Source organism: Carassius gibelio, chromosome A12, assembly GCF_023724105.1.
Source record: "Carassius gibelio isolate Cgi1373 ecotype wild population from Czech Republic chromosome A12, carGib1.2-hapl.c, whole genome shotgun sequence".
In the NCBI taxonomy this organism is placed as follows: domain Eukaryota; kingdom Metazoa; phylum Chordata; class Actinopteri; order Cypriniformes; family Cyprinidae; genus Carassius; species Carassius gibelio.
In genome coordinates this window covers 20,285,508-20,309,297 of record NC_068382.1, presented here as the reverse complement: position 1 = coordinate 20,309,297, position 23,790 = coordinate 20,285,508, and the positions used below count along the sequence as shown (strand labels likewise).

The 23,790-nt window shown below is 37.3% G+C and overlaps 2 protein-coding genes across 2 annotated transcripts in view; one reads left to right on the top strand and one right to left on the bottom strand.

Moving 5' to 3' along the window:
- LOC128025443 (neurotrypsin-like) overlaps positions 1–13,929 on the bottom strand; it is a 30,390-nt gene extending 16,461 nt beyond the window's left edge. Inside the window, exons 1-5 of the mRNA XM_052611819.1 lie at positions 13,571–13,929; positions 10,707–10,749; positions 2,712–2,954; positions 1,673–1,811; positions 1,032–1,210 (exon numbers count right to left, since the gene is read on the bottom strand). Of these exons, the coding sequence (XP_052467779.1) occupies positions 1,032–1,210; positions 1,673–1,811; positions 2,712–2,954; positions 10,707–10,749; positions 13,571–13,630 (664 nt within the window). The 5' untranslated portion in view covers positions 13,631–13,929. The remainder of the gene's footprint in view (positions 1–1,031; positions 1,211–1,672; positions 1,812–2,711; positions 2,955–10,706; positions 10,750–13,570) is intronic.
- A 4,132-nt stretch (positions 13,930–18,061) lies between these two features.
- LOC128025442 (uncharacterized) lies at positions 18,062–21,257 on the top strand. The gene is made up of 4 exons (XM_052611818.1): positions 18,062–18,215; positions 19,221–19,911; positions 20,074–20,203; positions 20,287–21,257. Exons 2-4 carry the CDS (start codon positions 19,272–19,274, stop codon positions 20,696–20,698), a joined length of 1,182 nt encoding a protein of 393 aa, XP_052467778.1. The 5' UTR covers positions 18,062–18,215; positions 19,221–19,271; the 3' UTR covers positions 20,699–21,257.
- Positions 21,258–23,790: the final 2,533 nt, after the last annotated feature.

The following is a 23,790-nucleotide window of genomic DNA, read 5'->3' as shown; positions in this document are numbered from 1 at the left end:
GTAACGCAGCACAGTGCACATCTGTCCGTATGTCCTCAAATTGTGTCTTCAATAAAGCTCTCGGTAGGCAATCATGAGTTCAGACGCCAATGATTTGCTTTCCAACCTCTTTTCTCGTTTCTTCCCCCTTTGTACCTTTCTACAAAAGAAAGTATGGCTCTTTTGATTCCACCAAAGAAAGTATAAGCCCCCACTGAAATGTTTCATTAAAATTTCTAATCTCAGTAAGCGCCAATTTAATAAGTCAATATGAATGGACAAAGAAGCAGCAATAATGGCAATTCAAAGATAACATAATCATCCTCGTGATGTTCCATCATACACCCCGCGGTTTTCTGTCTTAGTATTCAGGTAGATCAGACATACTCAAAAGGCATCACTCGAGGGCCACTTTTAGAAAATGCAGGGTGTACAGGGAAGATATAACAAGAGTAAAATGTGCAGAACGTGACAATTACAGCAATGTCTAATTAGATTTTTCATATTTACATCACAACATTCAAGAAAAATCATATTGTCACAAGTTATTATCCAGACACTGTTATTATCCAGATCTTCAATGCAGTTTTTAAGGGCAAAATCTGAGGTTTTGATTTCAAATTTAACAGAGCTGAGAATACTCCCCTCTTATTGATAACTGAAAGCATAATAAAGGATAAAAGTGGATTTGTTTATAGAGTTTTATCAATCGACGATGAGATTATTTTGATATTGTAATGATTTACATCAAGATTATAAAAACAAGAGTAAATTAACACCTTAACACTGCAACTGAATGCAATTTAATTAGCTGGTTTTACAGCCGGTCTGCACTGCAAGCAATGAGGTGCAGCATGACATGTCATGAAAAAAACAAGACGCTCTCATTATAAGCACTTGTAGACAAATAACCCCAACGATCGTTGTATCCAATTTAAAAGCCCTTTTACTGTTTTATGGCAGCTTTGTGGTTTTGCGAGGGCATCTAGATGCAGGAGTGTTTATTTCACTTAAAAGGTCATTAGCTTCACTGTCACAGAAAGCACACTGACCTTCAGGTGGTGCGCACACCACTCCCGCCTCGTTTCCATGGTTACAGTCACTCGTAACAAACTTCCTGCTTCTGCAATCCAGCAGGGATTTCTCATCACCGCGGCAGCCAAGGCGGGCGTAGTGAAAAAGCCCGGAGCCGGGGCCAAAATATGAGTGTTGGAGAGCCGTGCCAATCTCACTGCAACACACAGAAAGAAATATGAAGAAGCTATCTCCTCCACTGTTCAGCGACGTGAGGCTTTCCACCCACTTTTAGATGATTTAACAAAGGCTAAATCAAAAATAGACATAGTCAAAAATAAAGACACTGTGAATTTTTATTAATAATTTAAATATACAAATGAGTACTGAGAGGCTCAGAGCCATAAATATGTGAAAAAATCAGATCTGTTGCTCAAAGATAAAATAAAGGAGTACTGAATTTTTTAAAATTTAATTACATTAGTAATTTTTCAAATGAATTGCAAATAATCACATGTTTGTCGAGAAAAAAAAACAATTTATACAACAGTATAAATCACACACATAACATTACTGTTTCAATCGAAGCATCATTTTTCACATTATATTTAATTAATTGTTCTAAATGAATGTGTTAATTTGACAGCCCTGATTAGAAATAAGCATAAAATTCCCATACCCTATTCCAAGCTGTCGGCAAACCACACTAGCGTCACGGTCTGTCCAGTGTGTGTCACAAACCGACCCCCACTGGCCATTCAGATAGACCTCCAGTCGGCCACTCTTTGGGGAAGAACCTCCTGCTAACCTGACTGCTCCTGAACAAATGATGATGATATATATAAAGAGTAATGTGTGATTGGATGATAACAGGAACATAATGTTGGTCCAGGAGAATGTCCTCCTTAGCAAAGTCACAGTGACCCTTTGTCTCAACTGCACACAGAATGCAAAGGTGCTTTTTACACAAGCTTCTTCTTTGTTTAAGAATAACCCTTTTTTTAATTTTCCTGAGATATATACAGAATATTCTTCCCTTTTATGGCAACCGTTGATTTCTAAATATGAAGTTGATGAAGTTGTCTTCCAAGAGACTGAGGAAAAGGAAAGTAAGGCAACAGTACACATAGAGAAACCAAAATGCTTATTTATCATCTGAAGAATGTTAAAATATTCTAACATCTAAGGCGTCCCACTAGCTGATTTTCAGTCAGAAGCGCCTGTGTTTCTCTCTGTGTGAAGCGTTAACAGCCCCAGAGACTCAACTCCCTGATGAGTTAATGGATGTGACCCAAACTTTTTCTCAGCAGAGGCAAAGCCACATATTGCAGACTGATTGTGTTTTTCTGTATTTCTCAGACACTAAAATGTATAAAATAAAACGGCAAGGGTTGTTTATTGAAAGCATATCTTTTTCTCATTGAAACTGTGCATGAATATCAGTGGAAAAATCTGAAGGGATTCATGGACGTGACGTAGACGTGAAATGCTGTTTTTTCTGTTGTTATTTTGGTGAGTTTCAAATTGATTTGCAAAAATGAAGTATTGCAGTCTATGACAGGAAACTGTAGATTGCGCTTTACATCAGATTTCAACATGACAGATCTGTTTTGACTAGTGGGACACTGCCTTGAGGAATATTATTTTTTTTAAATCATATTACAAAAGATCTTTAATACTTTTTGAATTCACCTTTAATGAAACGCTGTGGTACTCACCTTGATGACAGTCGCAGTAGGCCCAACCAATGGCCCCCGTGCTCTGCCTGAAAAAACACCATGGGTTGGACTCACGGTCAGGATTTCGACAAAAATTGTGCTCTCCAAGTCCCCTGCCCGGATACTGCTGCACGTAATCTGGGAATTCGGCCCACTTTAGACAGGGTGAACCCGAGTCGGTCTGAGAAACTGTGCCATTGTAATAGCCCAGCTCAGTGAAGCCCTCAGAGCAGGACAGAGGAACTGGGGGGAAAAGAGAAAAAGGTTTTTATGCTGTGTAATCCCATCTTCAAGGGGTGACCGTTCACACTGACATTTTGCAAGTGATGTTCAAACAGAAGTAAATATTGAGTCTGTCTACATGTTTAACAACCGAAAGTAGCTGTCAGTATCTATCTATCTATCTATCTATCTATCTATCTATCTATCTATTAGGGGTGTAACGGTTCACAAAATTCACGGTTCGGTTCGATACGATACACTGATGTCACGGTTCGGTTCGGTTCGGTTCGATACGTTTTAGATACAGCAAAATGTAAAAACATCTCAACTTTTCAGAATGCCGCAAGCGCACCGCGGGTCATGTGACAAGAACTAACCAATCAGCTTCATCCTTTCCCGTAACAACGTTGAGAGCTCAGCCAAGATGAAGGATCAGCTGATCATAGTTGTATATGGATTGCAATTTTGAAATAAATTTAGTAGCAGAGCTACTGCAAGCGATTTTTAGAGCTGCAAATCCATTTATCCTTCGCTGAAATTTCCGCGTCTCATGGAGAGAGCACGTCATTGTTGCTTAGCAAAGACAGACGCCTCATGAGCGCTTCTGCCCAAGCGCTTTGGAAAGGAGGAGAAAGACGCGCTTAGCGTTTTCCATGCGTTTTTAGGCACGATATGTGAACGGCCCCTAAGGCGCTCGCTCACTCAGCACGCGCTGAAGGCTCGTTGCAAAATGTCTAATGCATTTAACAGACCAGAAATATAAGATCCTAAAATAACCAACAGGTCTGGTGTTTGGGTTGGATTCCCTGTAAGCTATAGTTTCTAAATGCTGCAGGGATAGTTTGCTGCGTGCATGTTTCTCCTTTTTTTCGTCTTTTCCCAGATAGTACTGACGCATATATCCCAGATATTCCCGCTGGTGTTTTTTTTTTTTTTTTTTTTTTTTTTATTCCCGCTGGTGTACCCTGTCATGTTGCAGATGCGACATACCGTTGTTTTTTTATCCACCACTCTCTTGCCATCACCATTATAGCTTAAAGGGAATCCAAAGTGCACCCAAACACCAGACCTGTTGGTTATTGGAGGATCTTCTCATTTCTAGTCTGTTAAACGCATTGGCTATTTTGCAACGAGCCTTCAGCGCGTACTGAGTGAGCGAGCGCCTGCTGAGTAGCCTAACATAAACATATAAGATGGTGTTTTTTTCTTCTTCGGGAGTGTCAGGGGCGTTGCCTGTTACGTTGTTTGGGTTATTGGGCTACCTTGTTGAACGCATATCATTATATTTCTTTCTCTCTCTCTCTTTTTTTTTTTTTTCAAATATAATTAATTACTCCAACTAACCGTTCGGTATACATAATGCGTACCGCGTACCCAACCGAAAGCGTCGTACCGAACGGTTCAATACGAATACGCGTATCGTTACACCCCTACTATCTATCTATCTATCTTGAAACATTTAAAGAAGCAACTGTTATTCTACATGCACAAAAAAAAAAAAAAAAAAAGTTTTAGGTTTAGTTCCAAGAGCACTCATTATCTACCAAAATCCTCCCTAAATTCCCTTCTAGAGTCCAAAATAATAATCCCTGCTGTATAAATTGGCAATCTGTATGGCAGCAGAGGCAGATTTTCAGATTTAAGACTTTTTAGCCAGCATCTTGTACCCTTTTGTTTATCTCTCCGGAACACCCAACTTGGCCTCCACATCTCCTCCAAGCCATGAGCACTGATTCCTCAAGCCCTGGGCAGGAGAGTTAAAAGAGAGAGAACGTGGACATCTGGATCCCTCTTTCAGCCTCCTTTTCCAGCATAAAGGATGAGGGATTAGACAAGGCTGCGCTCTAAGCAGGTGAGATGAGCAGCCAATAAAGCGGCAGGGAGCCGAAATCTCACTGACCTGCCCTACTTGAGACTCAACCACAAGAGATACAGGATTTAAAAGCACAATTATTTCAAATTTGCAACTTTTATTAAGGAAAAGTTATGGTTTCTACACAGATATGAGGGAATTTTCTCAAAACTTCGTATAATGTTCTGTTAAGATTCTCTCAAAGTAAAAGTTCTTCCAGTCGCATTAATAGTAAAGTTGTCTGGTAACTGTCACGCCGTCCCGAATACGGGACGCCTACATTTACTTCACTATATTACAATCAAATCTAATCTAATCTTGACAAACTATTTATCATTGGAAAGGTCTAAGACTCCCAAATATATTTTTTACCAATGTTTTTTGTTATAAAATTATGTAGGAAAAGTAATAGATCAAATTATGACAAGAGTGCACCCTAAATAAATCTAAATTATAACAGGAATTTTGACCTTTGTTTTAAATAAAGACTTCTTCGTTGCCTTTTTCTCTATCACATTTTAGAAATCATCAGAAATTAAATATCAACTGAAAAGTTAAAATCTCAAAATGTATCCTTTCAAATTCAGACATTGCATTACCATGTAAATGGTACATCAATATCATGTTACAAAATGTTTTCAGTCATGAATTATAAAAATTTAGGTTTGTATCATGCACATTTAAGTCTATCTTCAAAAAACGTGAGTGACAGTTAAGGGGTTAATATTGTTTGCAAAACAACAGCACAAAAACGTTTATACATCGCTCATGTAACCTTTTGTTTTAAAGCAGCATTTGATTGACAAGTAGGCAGTCCCAGTAGGCAGTTCTTTTATGTCACAAGGGATGCATCAGAATTAAATTGCGTTTACACTATGACACATGCATTTTCAACAAACTCTGGACGTGTAGTGATTCTTCACACTATATGCCTTAAATGTGATATTTCTAGCTTAAATTCAAGCTACAAGACCCATTTGCAATGCAGAAGTCAATAAAAGTAAAATTATCACAAGGCTTTATTCATGGATAGACATCTGCTCTGACTAGCAATTATACTGTCACTTACAACGAGTCCCAGCAGGTATGAACTGACAAGCTTCCAGTGAGAAAAGAAATCTGCATGACGTGGCACAATCACAGCTAAATTGAGTATGTTAGATTTTGTATATAGACCAGGTTTTTAAACCAATGAGATTTCACTGTGGGCAGGACTACTCAACAAAACAAACTTAAATTAAATTAAATACAATTCATTTCATACAGCTATTATATATGCATATTGTTCCAAGGCAGCATTAAAAAGAAGAGTAACAGTGAGCAGGTAAACATGACAGTGAAAAAGAAAAATCACTAAGATGACGTTTAAGCAAAAAAGAAGAAGAAATAAAAAAAGAAGAAATGATTAGGAAAATGACTGAAGGAAACAGAAGTCCTCAAACGATTATGCCTTCTTCCAGAACTCAAATTCGATTATATTAACATCATTTTGGAGTTGTAGCGCTGTGAAAACCAGGATCAAATTGCATTTCTCATGTAACATCATACACACTTTGAATGGCTAGATAAAGTGTCGGAAAGACATTGGAGTAGCTGTTCTAAACTTCTGAACAGTTTGAACACAACTTTACTTTGCTAAGGGGGGTTGAGTGTTTGAGTTTAGTACTGTGCTGATGCATCTCTTGCCGGATGACTGAACACATGGAGAGAACAGAACTATGGGAAGCACTCATGGAGAGTTTAGATGGTGAGGTCCATATGGAGTGTGAAATGCTGCAGACATGGCACAAAAAAGCCTCCGAGAGATGCCAGCTAATTTTCCACGTCTGTCTGCAATTTTTGAGGAACTTTGTTGTGAGTTGTCCCACAATCCAGCACTACGTGCCATTCCCAGCCTGTCACCAAAAAGTTCTGTAGATATGAAGGGTCCTTCACCTTCCATTTGCCTTCCACTTCCACTTCTACTTGCCACATCACAGACAGTAGAAAGAACAGGCTGTTAATCACAGTCACGACTAGCACATCTGCAGTCTTCATTGTCTGCATTTTCATACGACTGCATTTATTTTGAGCCAGACTGTCTGCGTTCGAGTGATATCAGAAAAACATTTATTACCAAGGAACAGTGTGTGTGCGTGTGTGAGTGTGTGTAAGAGCAGCAGTAGATTAATGTCTCCATCTGCAAGCTCAGACAGACTCAGTGCAATCAGGGCAGAGCTGAATTAGACATACTAAAACAGGATGACGGAGAGCACTTTCAGAAAGAGTTGTGCCAACCTCGGGGAAATCGTTCTCTGCGTTTCTGCTTAATTGGATGCATAAAGATGTGTGGGCAGGAAACGGCATAATGCTGTCGATAAAGTGTCTGGAACAAACGAAAAAATATTTCATCCGTAGAGGGTGACAGAGAATAAAAAGCATTTGATTTCATTTTAATTAGTATCTTGTCTTGTTTTACAGTAAAGTATCTAAACGTTCTTTTAAACCAGATCAATTTACTTGAAAAGCAAAATTGTGTTAAGATAATTGTTTTTTTTTTAAGTAAGGCTTCTTTTCTCACCCCACTAGCAATCTTGTTTTAAGAAAAATTCTTATAAAGAGTAAAAAAAAAACAACAACACTTAAAATACTTTTCAAAAGATTGGGGTTGGTACAATTCTTTCAGTTATTTGAAAGTAGTCTCTTATTGTATACATATGTACATTAAAAATACACTAAAATAGCAATATGTGAAATAGACTTACAATCTATTTTAAATTTATTATTTAAATGAATTCCCGTGATGGCAAAGCTGAACATTTAGCAGCCATTACACCAGTCTTCAGTGTCACATGATTCCTCAGAAATCATTGCAATATGCTGAAATGGTGTTCAAGAAACAATTCTAATTATTATAAATGCTGAAAACAATATTTGCTGCTTCATATTTTTGTAGAAATTGTAAGAAACTTTTCCAAGATTTTTTGATGAATAGAAAGTTCAAAGGAACAGCATTTATTTGAAACTGAAATCTTCATTAAAGTAATAAAAGTCTTTACTGTAACTTTCGATCAAAGTAATGCACCCTTGCTGAATAAAATATTAATTTCTTCTGCAAAAAAAATAACATAAATAAATACTGTATCAACATGTTTGAATGGTGTAGAATATCATAGAATCTTGGTGTGGATTGTTTGACTTGGCCCACTAAGTAGCAACTTTACAACAGAACACATTAGCAACAGCCAAACAACCACCACCAACAAAATAGCAACACCCTAGGAACACAAAAACAAACTTTTGCACATGATGTCATGACATTAAGAAACATTCAGTAATCACTGACATCTGACCTTATTGACATCCAACCTGCACAATAAGTGCCACATTTGATACTGTTGTTAGAATTTATGGTGCATTTATATGCCTTTTTGTTCTATCTAGAATTTTACAGCCCCTGGGCATGATAAACAGTTGTGCAACACAGAAAACAAAAACAACAACATTATGGGTTTGGAATTTTATAATGATGAGTAAATAATGATAGAATTAACTCTCCGTCTAGGACTGACAGATTCAGCTTATATTTGAATCCTTAAAAGAGAACAGAGATAGACATCTTCTGCATGATGGAATAGTACATTCGGTGATAAAAAGAAGCAGAGAGAATTTTAACAGTTCAAGTTCAAGTAGTAAAAGAGTGTAAAACAGAGCAGTCAGAGCATCAGGACCAGTACCGGGGGGCAACAATGATAACTCAGCAAAGGCTCAGATATTTAGATCAAATTCCATTACGATGCAAGAAAAAATGGCTGATCCCCAGGTGTTAATGACTTCTACGACACAGAAAAGGTTGGGGGAAGAGACACAATGCGGAATCAGAGAGAGATGTAGGATCCATGCTCTACCATGGATTTGATAATGCATCCAACTCATTAAAAAAAAATAGCTATCCTTTGCAAGATCATCTTATATTGACATTCTTTTCCATTCTAAACCAAACACACAGATCTGATGAATAAAGCCGGGGATGAAACATCAAAGCTTTTTGAGAAAGCAAAGACTGGCACAGATGCACGGAAGAAGTAGACAGGCTGAGAGAGTCTTTTCTGTGATGTTTTGATGTTGTACTCCAAAAAGAATTATTAAAAATGACCTTATGAGTCAACTATCAAAACTGAAGGACATAAGTGATTCACTCAAAGCTTGGGCAACACAAAGAGAGCCATCCAACGTGTCCTCCATCTGTGGAGAATTTTTACATTTTGTTGCACAACAAAAAACTATTTTAAAAGCAAATAACAAACCTACAGGCAGGCAATCAAATCTGAACAATCAGATAAAATAGCTTAGATAAATCATATAACTTCTATACGATACGCAGCTAATAGTAGGGACAAAAATAAGCACCAAAAAAGTCATAAACAAATAAGAAGAAAAATAAATAATGCAGTATATGGTATTAGAGCTCTTTGGCTGGGATTCATTCCCCTTCAGCCACTGACACCCTCTGTGCCGCTCTGAGCTAATGGAAGCACACTGGCAGAACGAATGGCAGCAGAAATCAAGTCATTTACGCAAAGCATCCGTATGGCGTACTTGGACACACACTCTCTCAGCTCTGCGCCATAGGAGAGCTCATTCTCCCTCCCCATATAATCCATTTCTTCACCACAATGAATATTTGATACGGTTCACATAACATGCTTTGGCGTGTTTAGCGAATGTGAGAGCAGATGCATGGTGGGGCACCAATGGGTGCCAGGAAGCTACATGAGTGCATTAATGTATTCACATTAGCATTGGCTAAAATAAAGAGAAATTAGGTCTCTTATTGCAAATGTTTCATGTACAAAGCTCAGGCATTCTGTGCGGCACAACAAAGACTTTGCATCCAACAGTTGCACATTGTGTCGTAGGATACAACTCATATCAAAATATTTTTTTTATTATTATTTGGTCCAAGCATCTCCATCCACCACTTAGGCATGTTTCATATTAGATCTAGGTAGAAATCTAACCACGCAACTTTCAAGGGAACTATAAAATCATAAGCTGACCTATTTCTTTTGATGTATGAGGGATGCTTCTGGCACCGTTTATGTTTTCATTGAGAAACGAAAACCAAATCGCTCAATCTAAGCCCTTTCCGTTCCCGGCATCATAAAGCCGTCTGATTGGTTGGTCTGGGCCAGGCTGTTTATCTGTCTTGATGCAGTGACATCAAAGCGCTGACAGTCATTAGCACTCTGGGATTGGTACTGGGGAATTTCACGCTGTCGAAGTATATGAGAATGAGATGAGGGAGAAAATCTAACAGAGTTCAGAATGATGGGAGACCAACATAGTGCCAATGCCCTTATTAACCAGCCACACTGGCGATATCCAGCGACCAGCACACACTGATGTGGTGTAAATGTCATATTTTGGAGCTCTAGGGGAATTTATGAATTATTTATGTAAGACAACCCATCGCAAATCCATCTTCATCAGCTCATTACAAACACAGGCAGAATTTAATGTAACTCTAAACAAGCATTTGTTTTTATTCTTTCATGCATCTCTGTAAATGCATGACAGATGAAAGTCTATGTCATCTATATAGAGCATGAAATTAACATTTTGTTGCTTTTAGTACTTTGAAACCATCTACAGTATTTGCTAGTGTAGGCCTACCCTTAAAAAATGATAAAAGTGACCTTCAGTAGATATACTTACTTTTAAAATGGATGTCGTTTTTATACAATTATTCGTTTTTAAGTCAGAAACACATTTTAAAACGTATTTTAGCACAGTGGTTGACAGATGAGAATCCAGTTCTTTAATGTTTAAGAGTCATCAGGACTGAGTTCTTGAGTTCAGAAAGATGGGAGACCAACATCGGGCGAATGCCCTTATTAACTAGCCAGGGTCTAAAACAGAGAAGACTCGTATCGACTCACCTGTATTCTGCACTGCATTCAGGTAGCTGTCATCACCATACACCTGCAGAGAGGGAAAAAGGAAATGAGTTCAAATGCAGAAAGCTGACAGAATTATGAAATGATCTGTTCAGAACGCTAAAGTGTCTGTTTTTCCCGGAATAGTGATGTTTTATCTTCTAAGACGTGACACACATTTGAACAGCGGTACGTTCCGTTTCTGCCTACCCTTCTGCGTGCCTCAGGGGAAGCTGTGAGAGTCACTTCTGACAGGGAACCAAGATGATATCTGTTAATATTTTACCTGATATTTTATTTCTGCGTTTCCTTGTTCTGCACTGCGACTGAAGTGCAATTAGCAGATGAGTTAATATTGTAATATTTAAAAGTAACTACCGTCTTACGAAATAACATGTGACTGGGATGCGAATAATATGAAATGAATGGGGATTTAAGTTCAATCACATATTTAAACACACACACACACACACACACACACATAAATATTATTTTAAAAACAGAGGAAGCATTAGTCATTTTCTTTAGGAGACCTAATCACTTAGACAGGTTTCCATAGGAGACATAATAAATTGCTCAAATAAAATGCAGATTATAATCTTCACATTATACATTTAAAATCACACATTTAGCACTTATTAATATATGGCGACTGTTCAATAATCGCTTTCCCCTGTATACCACAAACAGTTCCACTAACACTTTTAGTGCAAACAATGCTAAAAAAAAATGCTTTAATTGCAGAGGTTCTCACTTCTGATTCTAAAATTTTAATATTTATTTTAATATTTATATATAAAAATCTATATACTAATACACATTAATAAAATCTAGCACTGGGTTTTCAAACCATTCAGCTAAAATTCGGGCAGCTGTCAAGGCTGAGTACCCCCTAGAAATCTGAGGATCGCTGATAGAGCGTCATTATGGCAGAAGTAAGGAACTAAAGCTGGATATGTGACTTGAAATGCAATGAGCGATTGCAGGCAGGAAAATGGCTGTAAAGGGTTTTGTAGTCCAAATTTTCCAGAACCGATTGGACTCTGTACTCACAACTGATTTTTCGCTGAGCATAAGCTTTTGGATTATAGTTTTGCTTTTATCAGATGTCTGGACTATCATTCTGACGGCACCCATTCACTGCACAGGATCCACTAGTGAGCAAATGATGCAAATGTCTGCAAATGTCTCTGTTTTGATAAAGAAACTAACAGATCAACATGTTGGATGGCCTGAAGGTGAGAATCTTTACAGCAAATGTACATTTTTAAATGAACTATTCTATCAAAACCCCTTTGTTTCTATTCTGCACTACACAGTAATTTTTCATACACCTCTTTAGATGAAAACATGCTATTGACTTACTTCCTTAATTTATGATCAATAAACTGAACTAGGGATTTAGCATCTCCAGCAAGGCTAATTGCATTATAGATAACAAGCTCCAGTTATGCGCCCTGATATTTGTCCTCATATCAACACACTCAGGTCAGTTACAACCATAATTGCATCTGTCATTCTCATTCCACAGCAGCAACTGGGGACAGTCATTGATTATCCTTTCCCCAAAATAGCAAAATAAACATTAAACAAAACCCTTGATTTAAAGAGCATTTTTGTTTTTGACTCCCATTTGGCTGTCCATTTCAAATGACACCTTATACAAGAAACAGCTTGTGGTAATGGAATATATAGCACAGATGAGTGAACATATGACCAGGTGTGTCTTACTGACAGCTGCAAACACAAGAAAGTACACATCAACCTTGATGTCTAACCTATAGCACACATCCAGTGTGCTGCTGAGTTTTTGTTTTGTTTTTTGCATCCCAGGAGTCTAATTGTTAATGCACATTCCGGTGCATCAATGCATCAATCCAGTGAATGACACCATGTCTGGAACATAGCCCTTCAACAGATTTGTTGGTGCTGTAAAATTTATATAATCAAGAGGAGCATAAAGTCTCTAATGGGGCATGGCAGGCATATTACTCATTAATTCCTTCCCATAGTGCTGTTGTTTCACCACCCAAACAGATGTTAAGATACTCCAGCTCTGTAGTGGATGTGAACTGAGATGAAGATAATATAGTCTGCTAAATTACACTGCCATTCTCTGTACATTTCTTTATGATATGCTAAATAAAGTAGGTAGTACCACAGGTTTAGTAGGTAGTACCACAATAAAACTGAAAATCTTGTTCAAAGCATTTCAGTTGAATTTTTCACAACTGGGTGTTTCTTTGTCTTCTGTGCTGAACTGAATTTGGAGACTCCTGAGTGTATGTGAGATATGCTCAGCCATTCTTTTCAAACTATTGTAATACAGAATTCTTCTCCACGTCCCCTGAAATACCATTATGTGTGTGGGTCAATCATTTTATTCTAGCACGCTAATCAAACTCATTAGCCTTACAGCAGAATATAGGTCAGTGTGTTGTATTTTTGAAACCTTGTGGTTTGCAAGCTCTGAGCTTTGTGCATTCATGGTAGAAAAAGAAAAAAAAATAAGGATATTAAATGATAACTGAATTTAAACATCTAATAATACTACCCGTACAAATCCCATGTTTAACGCGACATTTCCTCCCTACAGCATGTCAGATCCTCTGTTAGAGGGAGGTGGCTTTGCTTGAATCTATTAAACAACATGTCAGAGTTTTATTGCACAATTACAGATATAAGATGCTGAATTAGATTTGAAATCTAGTAAATTGACTTTGAAATCATGCTGCATTAATGTAAGTGGCTCAAAGAAATTCAAATAATAGCACGCAAAAGCACACATTGTGTTAGCAAATGTAATAAAGCCATTTAGGTGTATTTATTCCGCGCTATTACAGAACAGCCCTAAAGGCGTATCTTACCTCCAGCAGGACTGCAATCACACCGAGCAGGGCGAGCATCCTCCACACTCTTGGATCCATCCCTATCTCCGGCTATGGGTCACTGTCATTGTCCGGTATTAGAAGCCACCTCTGGAGCAGGGTGTATTCGCGATTGAGCGCTGTTCAAACGGACTGAATGAAAGATTTACGTGGATGCCGTTTAAGAGCGTTGGTTTTCAGGGTGAGTGATGCGTTGCTCCGTGACCCGCCGTAGGTTGATATATGATGTCTAATCGCTGTTGTGGAGTAGTGTCACGGACGCACACACCTCTCGTAGCGACCCACGCGCAGCGCTACGTCTCCAAGCGCTCACGCACCCAGCGCGCGCCGCACTGATGAACCAGCAGCCAACAAACTGGGCGTCACTGCTGCCTCAGTGCAGTCTTGCCAATAAAATAATAACATGTAAGATTTTTTTTTATATGTGTCTAAATTAACAATTAAAGTACTGTTCTATATTGTTGGTATTATTATTATTATTATTACTAAGTGCAATAATAAGCGAAATATTATTATTTATGCCCAACGATACTAGCCTATACATTTTCCCCCCGAATATAGACCTATATAAATCATTAAACACTGTAATATATATTTATGTATGTGTGTATAATGTAAGATGGTCCCTTACAATGTCCAAGGCAAGGTTACGGGCTTGCCTTCCAACAATGGAGTCATATATTAGTGTTCTGACTCTGAGTAACTAAAATAAGTAATTATTCACTGATTATTCAGTGTTGAATAAGTGAGTTGACTTTTATAACCGAATAAGTCTGAGTGAATCATTCAGATCACTTTTGTGAATCAGATATTCTGATTCATTGAAAAGATCCAACTCAGTGTTACTTCTCTAAACTAGGCTACTCTAATAAATGTTCCGTGGAGAGCAAACCTAGATGCAAAGATTAAAAAACAACTTAGAATACAACATTTATGTCATTTAAAATGACATTTTTTTTTTGGTTATTCACAGATAAGGATGTCACAGAGACAGGGGTGATATCTCAGAACACATATTTTAGTGACATATAGGGCCTATCAGGTATAGGGTAATTTTATACTTACAGCATATTTAACACTTCGGGTAAGCATGATGAAATTTAGATCTTTCAGGGTTTTAAGCATGGAATTTTCACATTAGGGATTCAGTCCTAAAACTTGTCTTACCACTTTGAGACAATCTCTATTGTTCAAAAAACCCTCTATAATTTATAATCTGCTTTGGTATTTAAGAGATTATTTCAAAAGCCCCTTTCACAAATTTTCTTTAATTATTGTACATTTAACCTCTAAAAGTGCATAAATATTGTTTTCTCAACAAATGTTTGTTTTACATGCAACAGTAGAGAGGTGAATCCAATGTTTGAATCATCACAAAAGAAAAACACCTGGAGGGATTTTGAAAAAAAAAAACCAGCAGAGGGAACATTTGAAACAGCAGAAGAGACCTAGAGGGGAAAAAAAATAAGAAAATGAACTCTTTGTGTGGGTGTTAGACAGGAAGAACAGAATATTTTCCTCCCAAATTATCATGATTAACACACCCAGTAGTCAAAAAAGTACACCTAAAAATATTTTTTAAATGGATATTTCCAGAGAACGTGGCAATTTAGAAAGTTACATCTGATGAGAGTTTCACATGGAAACCTCCATATATTATACCATATATCCATCCGTTCTATAGCCACAGCTATTCATTCTAAAGCATTTATGGGATGCATGAGTTCAATTACTTTCAATAAAAACAAATAGAGCAGAGCATAATAAGTTTTGTAGCTTCATATTTGCTCATAATAATAATAAAGCTACAGCTGGGAAGCCCAGTATGAGTGACCTTGTGCTGGTGGCATACAAAGTCACCCGCAGAGTCTTCGCACCCACACAAGCATGCATACATTACCCTCTAAATCCTCCCTATCTTCCAGTACACTCATGACCTGATCATTGGCACTGACCTGCTTTACAGTCGTGTTATATCTCTGTGCCACAGAAGACACCTGCTCCATGATGATCTGTGGTTGTAATAGGAGAAACAAGAATTTTACTGGTGCACCACTTTGATGGATGCAGTGTTGTCATGGCAACACAATAGTTAAACTGCCAGCAGTACCTCCAACTCTAACAGCACACTTAAAGATTTTTAAGAGACAATTGTCTTTGTGCTCTCTGTAAAACTGGGTCATGAAAGGGGTGGGGGGGGGGGGGGTATAAGAAGAGAGTGTAAGAACCTGAAAGTGGTATTGACTAGAAATGACATTAAAAAGGACGATTTTACAAGAGATACAAGTTTTATCTTGGCAACAAATACATCGGTGAGTCATAGTGCTTCGCAAAGTCTTTCTTTTTTATTCAGGAATGTGAAAATCCACACACACACACCGATTTAGGGGTTCTGTTTGACTATCATAACTGTCTTTACAGCTATCGGTTCTATTATCCCCCTCTCAAACAGCCAATCCCAACCCAGTTGGTATGGAAACAGATAAGTAAGAAAGTAACCAGACTTTCTTTTTCTTCTCCACATACTTTTAACAGATATTATAGTAATAGTTCTCAAAAATATTAACATTTCTTGTTTTATTCTATTTAAATGTTCCTAACAAAGGTTTGGAACAAGGTTGAATGGTAACACTTTATGGTTGTTGATGAGCAATGATAAACTGTAATTTTATTACATAATGTTATCAAAGATTAAATACTGTAATTGCTCATTGTCAGTTAAGGTTAAATAAATTTGCTTTTATTTTCTTGATGAAGTTTTCCTAGACTTGCAGTCACAGGAAATAAATAAAAGTGACAAATCACATACAGAGGACAGCATGAAGGTGAGATAGTAGTGTTAGATATTTACAGTCCTACTGCATCATGTTTTGGAGTTTTTTTTTCCTTCTACATAATTAAACCCTGTTATGTTTATTGTCGCATTTAGCATTCAGGATATACATAAAAAAGAATGCAAACCTAGTGTGTTCTACATTTATACATTTAATTTCAAATTTCCAGCATGATACATCCTTCCTTACTGGTTTAAATATTTAGAGCTATACTCAGACTTCCTCGCTTCCTCTATCCCTGCCCAGAGTTTGGCAGTAGGACAACAGCAGAACGCTAAGTGCTGGCTGCCGCAGGCACTCTGGATGCTGTTGTGAGTTAGTGTTTGAAGTGGTGCATGCTGTCGAAGATGCAAGCAGCCTTTTTGAGGCTTCTATTAATGGAGGATCTCAGCAACGTTGCTTATGTACCAAACATCAATCTTGCTTCACATTAAATAAGTTTAGAATGAGAAGTAAACTGATTTGCTCCATTAAATCTTTGAAATAACCAGGTAAATATGGTTGAGATATATAGATAAGACACATACACAAATAGATGGATGGATGGATGGATGGACTAACAGAGAGCCTTTGTCTGACTCTGCAGATCAAAGAAAAATAATAAACAAACCTCACCTTTAAAATTAGCCAAAACATCAGTATTAAAAAAAAAAATGCATAATATGTCTTTAATTTGATGCATGTAAAAGATTTTTAGCTTGGGCTGTATCATATATATAAGTTAAAAAAAAGTAATGCGTCCTGGCAGACCTTTGATTTATATGTCATTCTGGCCTGACACTGCTGAAGAAGGAGATATTTTTGCTTTTCCTACACACATCCTATCCCTCTCTCAATCTCTGGTCCCCTTATGCCTTCTGTGCTGACACTTGTGACCAATAGATAATGTGCAGATATATGAATTATTTGTGTCAAGAGACAACAACGTAAAATGGTGAGACACCACCTCTCTTACCATGGAAACATCTCTAAACAATTGCTCTCATAAACAGCTCCCTGGTCTCCTATTTCTGCCTGCCACTAGCAAGATTATCAAGATAATAGGTTTGGCTTTAATAATAAGCAGCACTTAAGACTAATTGTCCAAGTAGCTGAATACGCAAATAAACATTACAGCTTTGTGATGGGCAGCATCTAATGAGATCATTAGTGTGGGTGAAAGAAAGCCATTTAAGAAGAAATACCGACATCTATTGCAGAAAATAAGTAGTGAACTGTAAAAATAACACGTGTCCAAGAATGGAGATTTTTTATAAAGTTTTCATAACTGACAGGTAAACAATAAGTTGTTATCAGTATGGAGTAGTGCAAAGAGGTTACCTAATATCTGAACATGAAAACGTATTTATTTTCATGGCAAATTTGACAAGGAAACAAATTATAAATCCACAGTGTGTTTGACTTGAAAACTTCAATATAATAAATCCAAACCAAGTAGATTCCATTGCTTGTTTTTGTCAATATCATTACGTAACAAACAGAAAGACATCTGGATGCTTTGTTCACGTCCTACCATTTTAAGCATTAAGTATTAAAGCCGGATATTCCGCCTTTTTACTCTGACGTAACCTGACTGACACAGTCCTCCCCGAATAAGCGCTTCCTTTGAACATGATTGACAGCGATATTGGCCAATGAGCGTTCGAGCTCCGGCAGCTATGGCGTCTTTGCCCCGTCTGCTGATTTGCAACCCGCCGAAACAGGATCGGTGAAGAAGGAGACCTTCGATCGGTTCGCCATGGACTGGTCTAGGATCAGTACGGTTTAAATACGACTCTTACCATAGAGCGGTAAGTAGGAATATGGTCAGTAACTTGTGTCTGATTCAAGGTTAGCGTTCGTAACCAGAACAGTCCAAATGAAACGGATGCTTGGATGCTTTTAAGCACATAATCATGGTGGAATATCACGTTTCAAAAATAATGGTGGCTTTGGCATGTCCTACTATTCATCAAAACAAGTAGATTATCTTTCCTCTAAAAGTCGGCTCAGACTTTGTACTTGGCTCTTTGTGATTATACATTCTCTGTATATGAAATAAACGAAACGTTACATCACATACACATTTTTTTTTTTATCAAACGCAGGTGCTGCAACCCAATTTTATTTACTGGATGGTTTAACGCACAGAGTGTGTAAGATACACACAGTCGCGCGCTCACATGCACGCGCTCCAAACTTCAGCCGTCTCGCGCAGCGGTGACGCTGTCAAAAACGTCGTATCGGCTCTGGCTCGCGTTCACACCTGTATCTTTGAACAAATATGTGTTAATAGCAAAAAGGTTACGAAATGGTGTTTGTTCTATCTCCTTTCCTACCGCAAAATGTTATGCTCTTCTTTGTTTGGAATAAATTATGGAAATGCAAAACAAATTTTACATAAACAACAAAATTAAAGAAGCATCCTATGAAAAACTACATAGGATTTATTAAGTTTAGCATGTTTGGAAACATAAAAAAGCATTTCATAGATATATACCAGATCTTGTCTGGAAAAGAAACAATTCTGCATGTTTTATCATTGTGTATACTCAAAATTGTTTTATTAAGATAAAGATAAAAAAACATAAATTATAGAAATGTGTCTTTTAAAGTGCTGTTTTATTTTCAGAAACAAAAGTAACATTAGCATATCAATATGTTAAATAAATTGGTTTTTAATAAATAAAATCATAAATATGTATGTATGTATATATATATATATATATATATATATATATATATATATATATATATATATATATATGTGTGTGTGTGTGTGTGTGTTTATATAACTATACTTTGTTTTTTTTTAGATACAAATTTGCATTAAAAAAGCTGTTCGTCATTGTGCTTGTGAGAAAAAGATGGATCCATCTGCTGGTATGCACATGTCTGCTGTTCCCCAGAACACTGATATCGTCCACGTCTCTGTCGGGAACCCCATTATAACCATGTATCAGCCACAACCGCAGCCTCCAAACATCGCACAAATCATCGCACAGCACGTGGTACCTCAAGAAGTCTCCTGTCACGCTGTACCGCACACGATCCCATCGCACGTCCAGATGCAAACTCACATCCAGACTCAGTCACACATCCAGCCAGCTCCACATCTGCAGACTCCACTGCAAGGCCACGTGGAAGCACAGGTGCATATTCAGACCCAAGACCACTTATCAACACAAGGTCCATCAGAAGGCCAGAGTGCCGCGCCGTCTCAAGATGGTGCAGTGAACTCACTGCAGGTTCCTTTTGCAGAGGTAGCCTCCCTCCTGGACCCTAACATGAAGAGCTCAAAAGCCCGGAAGTATCAGATCCATTACGAAGAGGTGAAGAGGAGACTGGAGCCGCCTGAGAAGATGTCTCTCCGATCTCTAGCTGCTTATACAAGAGTGAGTCGAGGTCCAGCTAGTAAGAAAACACTCTTAGAGTCCCTAAATGTCTTTGGACTGTCACCAAGCACCAATACAGCAGTGTCCAGTTCCTTTTCTAAACTAACTGAAGGTACGTCTGGACAATATAATTAATGGGCAAAATCAGTTGAAATATACTTTAACAGATCTTGTTTTGTAGAAGAAATGAAGTCTTGCGAGTTAGTAAATGATGACAGAGTTGTAATTCTTCTTTTAAGCAAATTAATTCTACATGGATTTGTATTATTTTCAGGGGACACAGCTGCCCTGTGCAAAGACATGAAGGATTTTGCAATGCAATATGTTGATTATGAGAATATGGCGAAACAATTGCTACCAGAAACAAACCAAGTACAGCACTGGTCAAAAATCATTGAAACAAGGTAAAGTATTATTAGTCCTGTAACGAGAATGATAAATGGTGTGATTCAACTGGTGATTTTGGTTGTTTCTTGTTGTTAAACAGGAACTATCTAGGGGAGATGCGGAAGACTTTTAATGACCCTGTGAATACACGTTTGTTCTCCAATGTTACACATGGTCTTGGTAACGGCATGATGGACGTGGCTCTCGATATCATAGATAACGTCATCGACCGACAAATCCGAATCCTCTCAGGAAACACTGACCCCAAACCCGAACCTCCAGTGAGAAGAATAAGGAAACGTAACCGCAAACCCAAAGCCACCACGGAAGATGGCAAACCTAAAGAAAAGGGCAAAAGGGGACAGAAGAAAGGCAAACAGATGCGGCTGGATTCTGTTGTTCCTGAAGTTCAGCAGTCCTCAGAGATGGAGAGCAGCGTGTTAACACTAGTCTCTGTAGGATACGAAACCATTTCCAGTGGACTCACCACCACCAATCCAGGTCTTGTGTAACATCACGTGCCTGAAAGGTGCTGAGAGACACTGAATTCAGAGTGCAGACATTTTTCATAGAAAGTTTTAGTTTTATAAACATTAGACTTCTCCTTCTCTCTGAATATATTTTGGGGGTTTTTTCTCACAAACTGGTTGATCAAGAAAATAATGTGGGTCTGAGAAGATGTTTTGATTTATACTTTACCAATCGTGTGTCGCTCTCAATCTTTTGCTTTGTCATTTGTGATAAAGAAAAATGTACACAGACAGTGTATTGTTTTTTTTAAAGCACTATGTTATATCATATATACCAATTATACCAATATCAGTTTCTCTTAGTCTCATTTTAGGATTTAATCTCTGAAGTGTTATTTGATTCTGTTTTACTTAATCCTACAAACCCCAAGCAATTTAGTTTGAGTAAGAACATATCTTCTCTTAATTTTTCAGACTATTTATTTCCTTTTTTCTGTTTGTGTCTGATATGTGGTGTCTGTGAATGACTGTAGCCTGTACTCTGTAAGTTTTGAAGATTGTTCGTCATGTGCTTGAATTAAAAGCATTACCTTTTTTTAAACAGTTTGTATACTTATTATTTTTTTTATTGCTTGCAGAGCGTGAAAGGATCCAATCGAATAAAAGCCTGAAATGTATTAAATGGATTTAATGCAATTGCTATTGTACATATTTATGGTTAGGGATTTAAATAAGCCCTTAACCCTAAGTATTAACATTTTATAAGTGTTAAAATTTGTTGAACCTTGCTTATTTTCACATTATTTGAGACATTTTTTATATGATCCAGTAAGTAACATGTAACAATATGTTTACAACTATTCATAACAGCTTTGCAACCACATAGCATCATACTAGCATTGTGGTGGCACAATTATTTCAGAACATGTTAAATTGTTTCATTTAATAACATGTAGTTATTGTAGTAATTTTTCTGACCTATGCGTTAGATAACAATAATTGCTAATTGGTTTGTTTTCAATTATGTTCACTTTGTAATCTTTTGTATTTTCACAAAAGATTTCCCCACAAATCCGCTTTTCTGAATCCCTCGCGAAAAAGCAGAGAAAATCCTCACCATGGAGTCAGATTTGTAGCCAATGATATTGTTTGTCTGTTTGTTGTTCCTCTCTCTCTTCTGGCCTCTAGGAGATATTTGAGGTGAGCCTTCTGCAGTTCAAAGTGTTTCCTACAGGTATCCTGTCCACCGTGAGGCTTTTCATCAGACTGAGGATTGGGAGTGCATTAGTGAAGGTCTGAATCAGAGCAGGTGGTGGAGAGACAGGGATTGAGGGGAAGAAAATAAATGTGATGAGTGTGGGAGCGAGGAGTTTGTTTCGCAAACATACACAGCCTGGATAAGAGTGGAAAGAATCTATTGCACAGATGTTGTATTATACAGATACAAAGCAAGAGATGGAGCAGTGTGAGATTTTAGGTCAGAAACACAGTTTAGACTGCAGTGGTGATCTGGGACACAGGCAGTGCTGAGAACTAACCAGGTCGTCACAATCTCACATAGACATATGGACAAGATGGGAGCCAGTCGTCCACTACCCAATGCGCCCAAAGGTAAGTAACAACAGGCACAATGTGAATACTGTCTGAAGGATGTGCATTTTTATGTATGTTATCTTTTCTCAGATTCACTAAGTACTGCAATAGAGGCCATCAGTGTGAGCACAGAACTCATAGAGGAGGAACTAAAGCCATATTTAGACACAGTATTGAATGTTGCCATAGAAAGAAGTGAGTATTTAAAATGTAAATGATTTGTTTAAGACAGGATAAGCAAGATAAAGAATGCACATGTAGTTGTATTGGTGTGTCAAAGTGTAAATGTCTAAATGAATTTGAGAAAGAAGCGAGTCAATACAGACATGCATAGTACTAGTTGAGCACTTATGTAACAAAAATCATGCCTTTTGATCATTATAATACTACAATGTTATGTTATAATAATTGTTTTAATATTGTTATGACAATATTATGTTTTAATATTTATAATATTTTGTGACCGTTCATTATAAATTATGCCTTTTTAAAGTAAATTGTAAGTGTTGTCAAATGGTATGAGCTAGTTAAATGCATGAGTGAGTTCTAAAAGCTGCTTAGTGTGTATTGCATTTACACTTTGGCTAGACATGACTGAGGCTGCCATCTTAAGTTACGTATCTCTCTGGAAAATGTGATTTTGCTTGGTCAATCGTATTACTCTTAGTTTAAAAATGTATGCATAATGATTTCCAAACAGTTCTTTCATAGCTATGCTAGTTTTATGTCTTTGGGACCACTTTGCATTAACTTTATTCTCACATAGTTAAATAAAACAGACTTAAATCAATGTTTGATGTGTAAAAAGCAGGAAAATGTACTGTCAGGTTTATTTTGTGATAATGACCTTACATATCACAAATAAAAAAATTAAAAAAAAGTTTGTGCCATTACAAAAATTATTTGCATTTTAAAATATATTCAACTAGAGAACTGTTATTAATTGTAATCATATTTCACAATATTACTGTTTTATTGTATTTTTGAACATAAAATGCAGACATTAGACACTTCTTTCATAAAGATTAATACATATTTCTGAACCCAAACTTTGTGTAATGTGCTTTTCCTGACCTAGAGAAAGGCGCATCAGAGCAGGTGGTAGAATTCTGTCTGTTCAGATTTTAAGAAGAAAGAGCACATTCACTACTCACACAGCCAGATTGGTAGCTGAAGTGACCAGAGACGGTAAGAACAAATTGTGCAATGTTTTATGCACAAATATAATGCATGTGTTTGTTGGTGTAGCTTTGTGGTTAAAATATGGGCTGAGCTGTAACCGAAAAGGTTGAACAGTGGTTCAACCGTAACAGTGGTTTCTATGTAAATATACGTAGAAAACGTATCCTTGTGACACGGCTGACAGTCACAAGCCTCCCGGTTTTCATCCAAAATATCTTAAATTGTGTTTCAAAAACGAACAAAACTTTTACAGGTTTGTAAGTAATTAATGGCAAAATTTTCATTTTGGGATGGAGTATCCCTTTAAAAGCATTACTGATGTGAGATGCATTAGTCATAATTTAGTATGCCATTGTGTG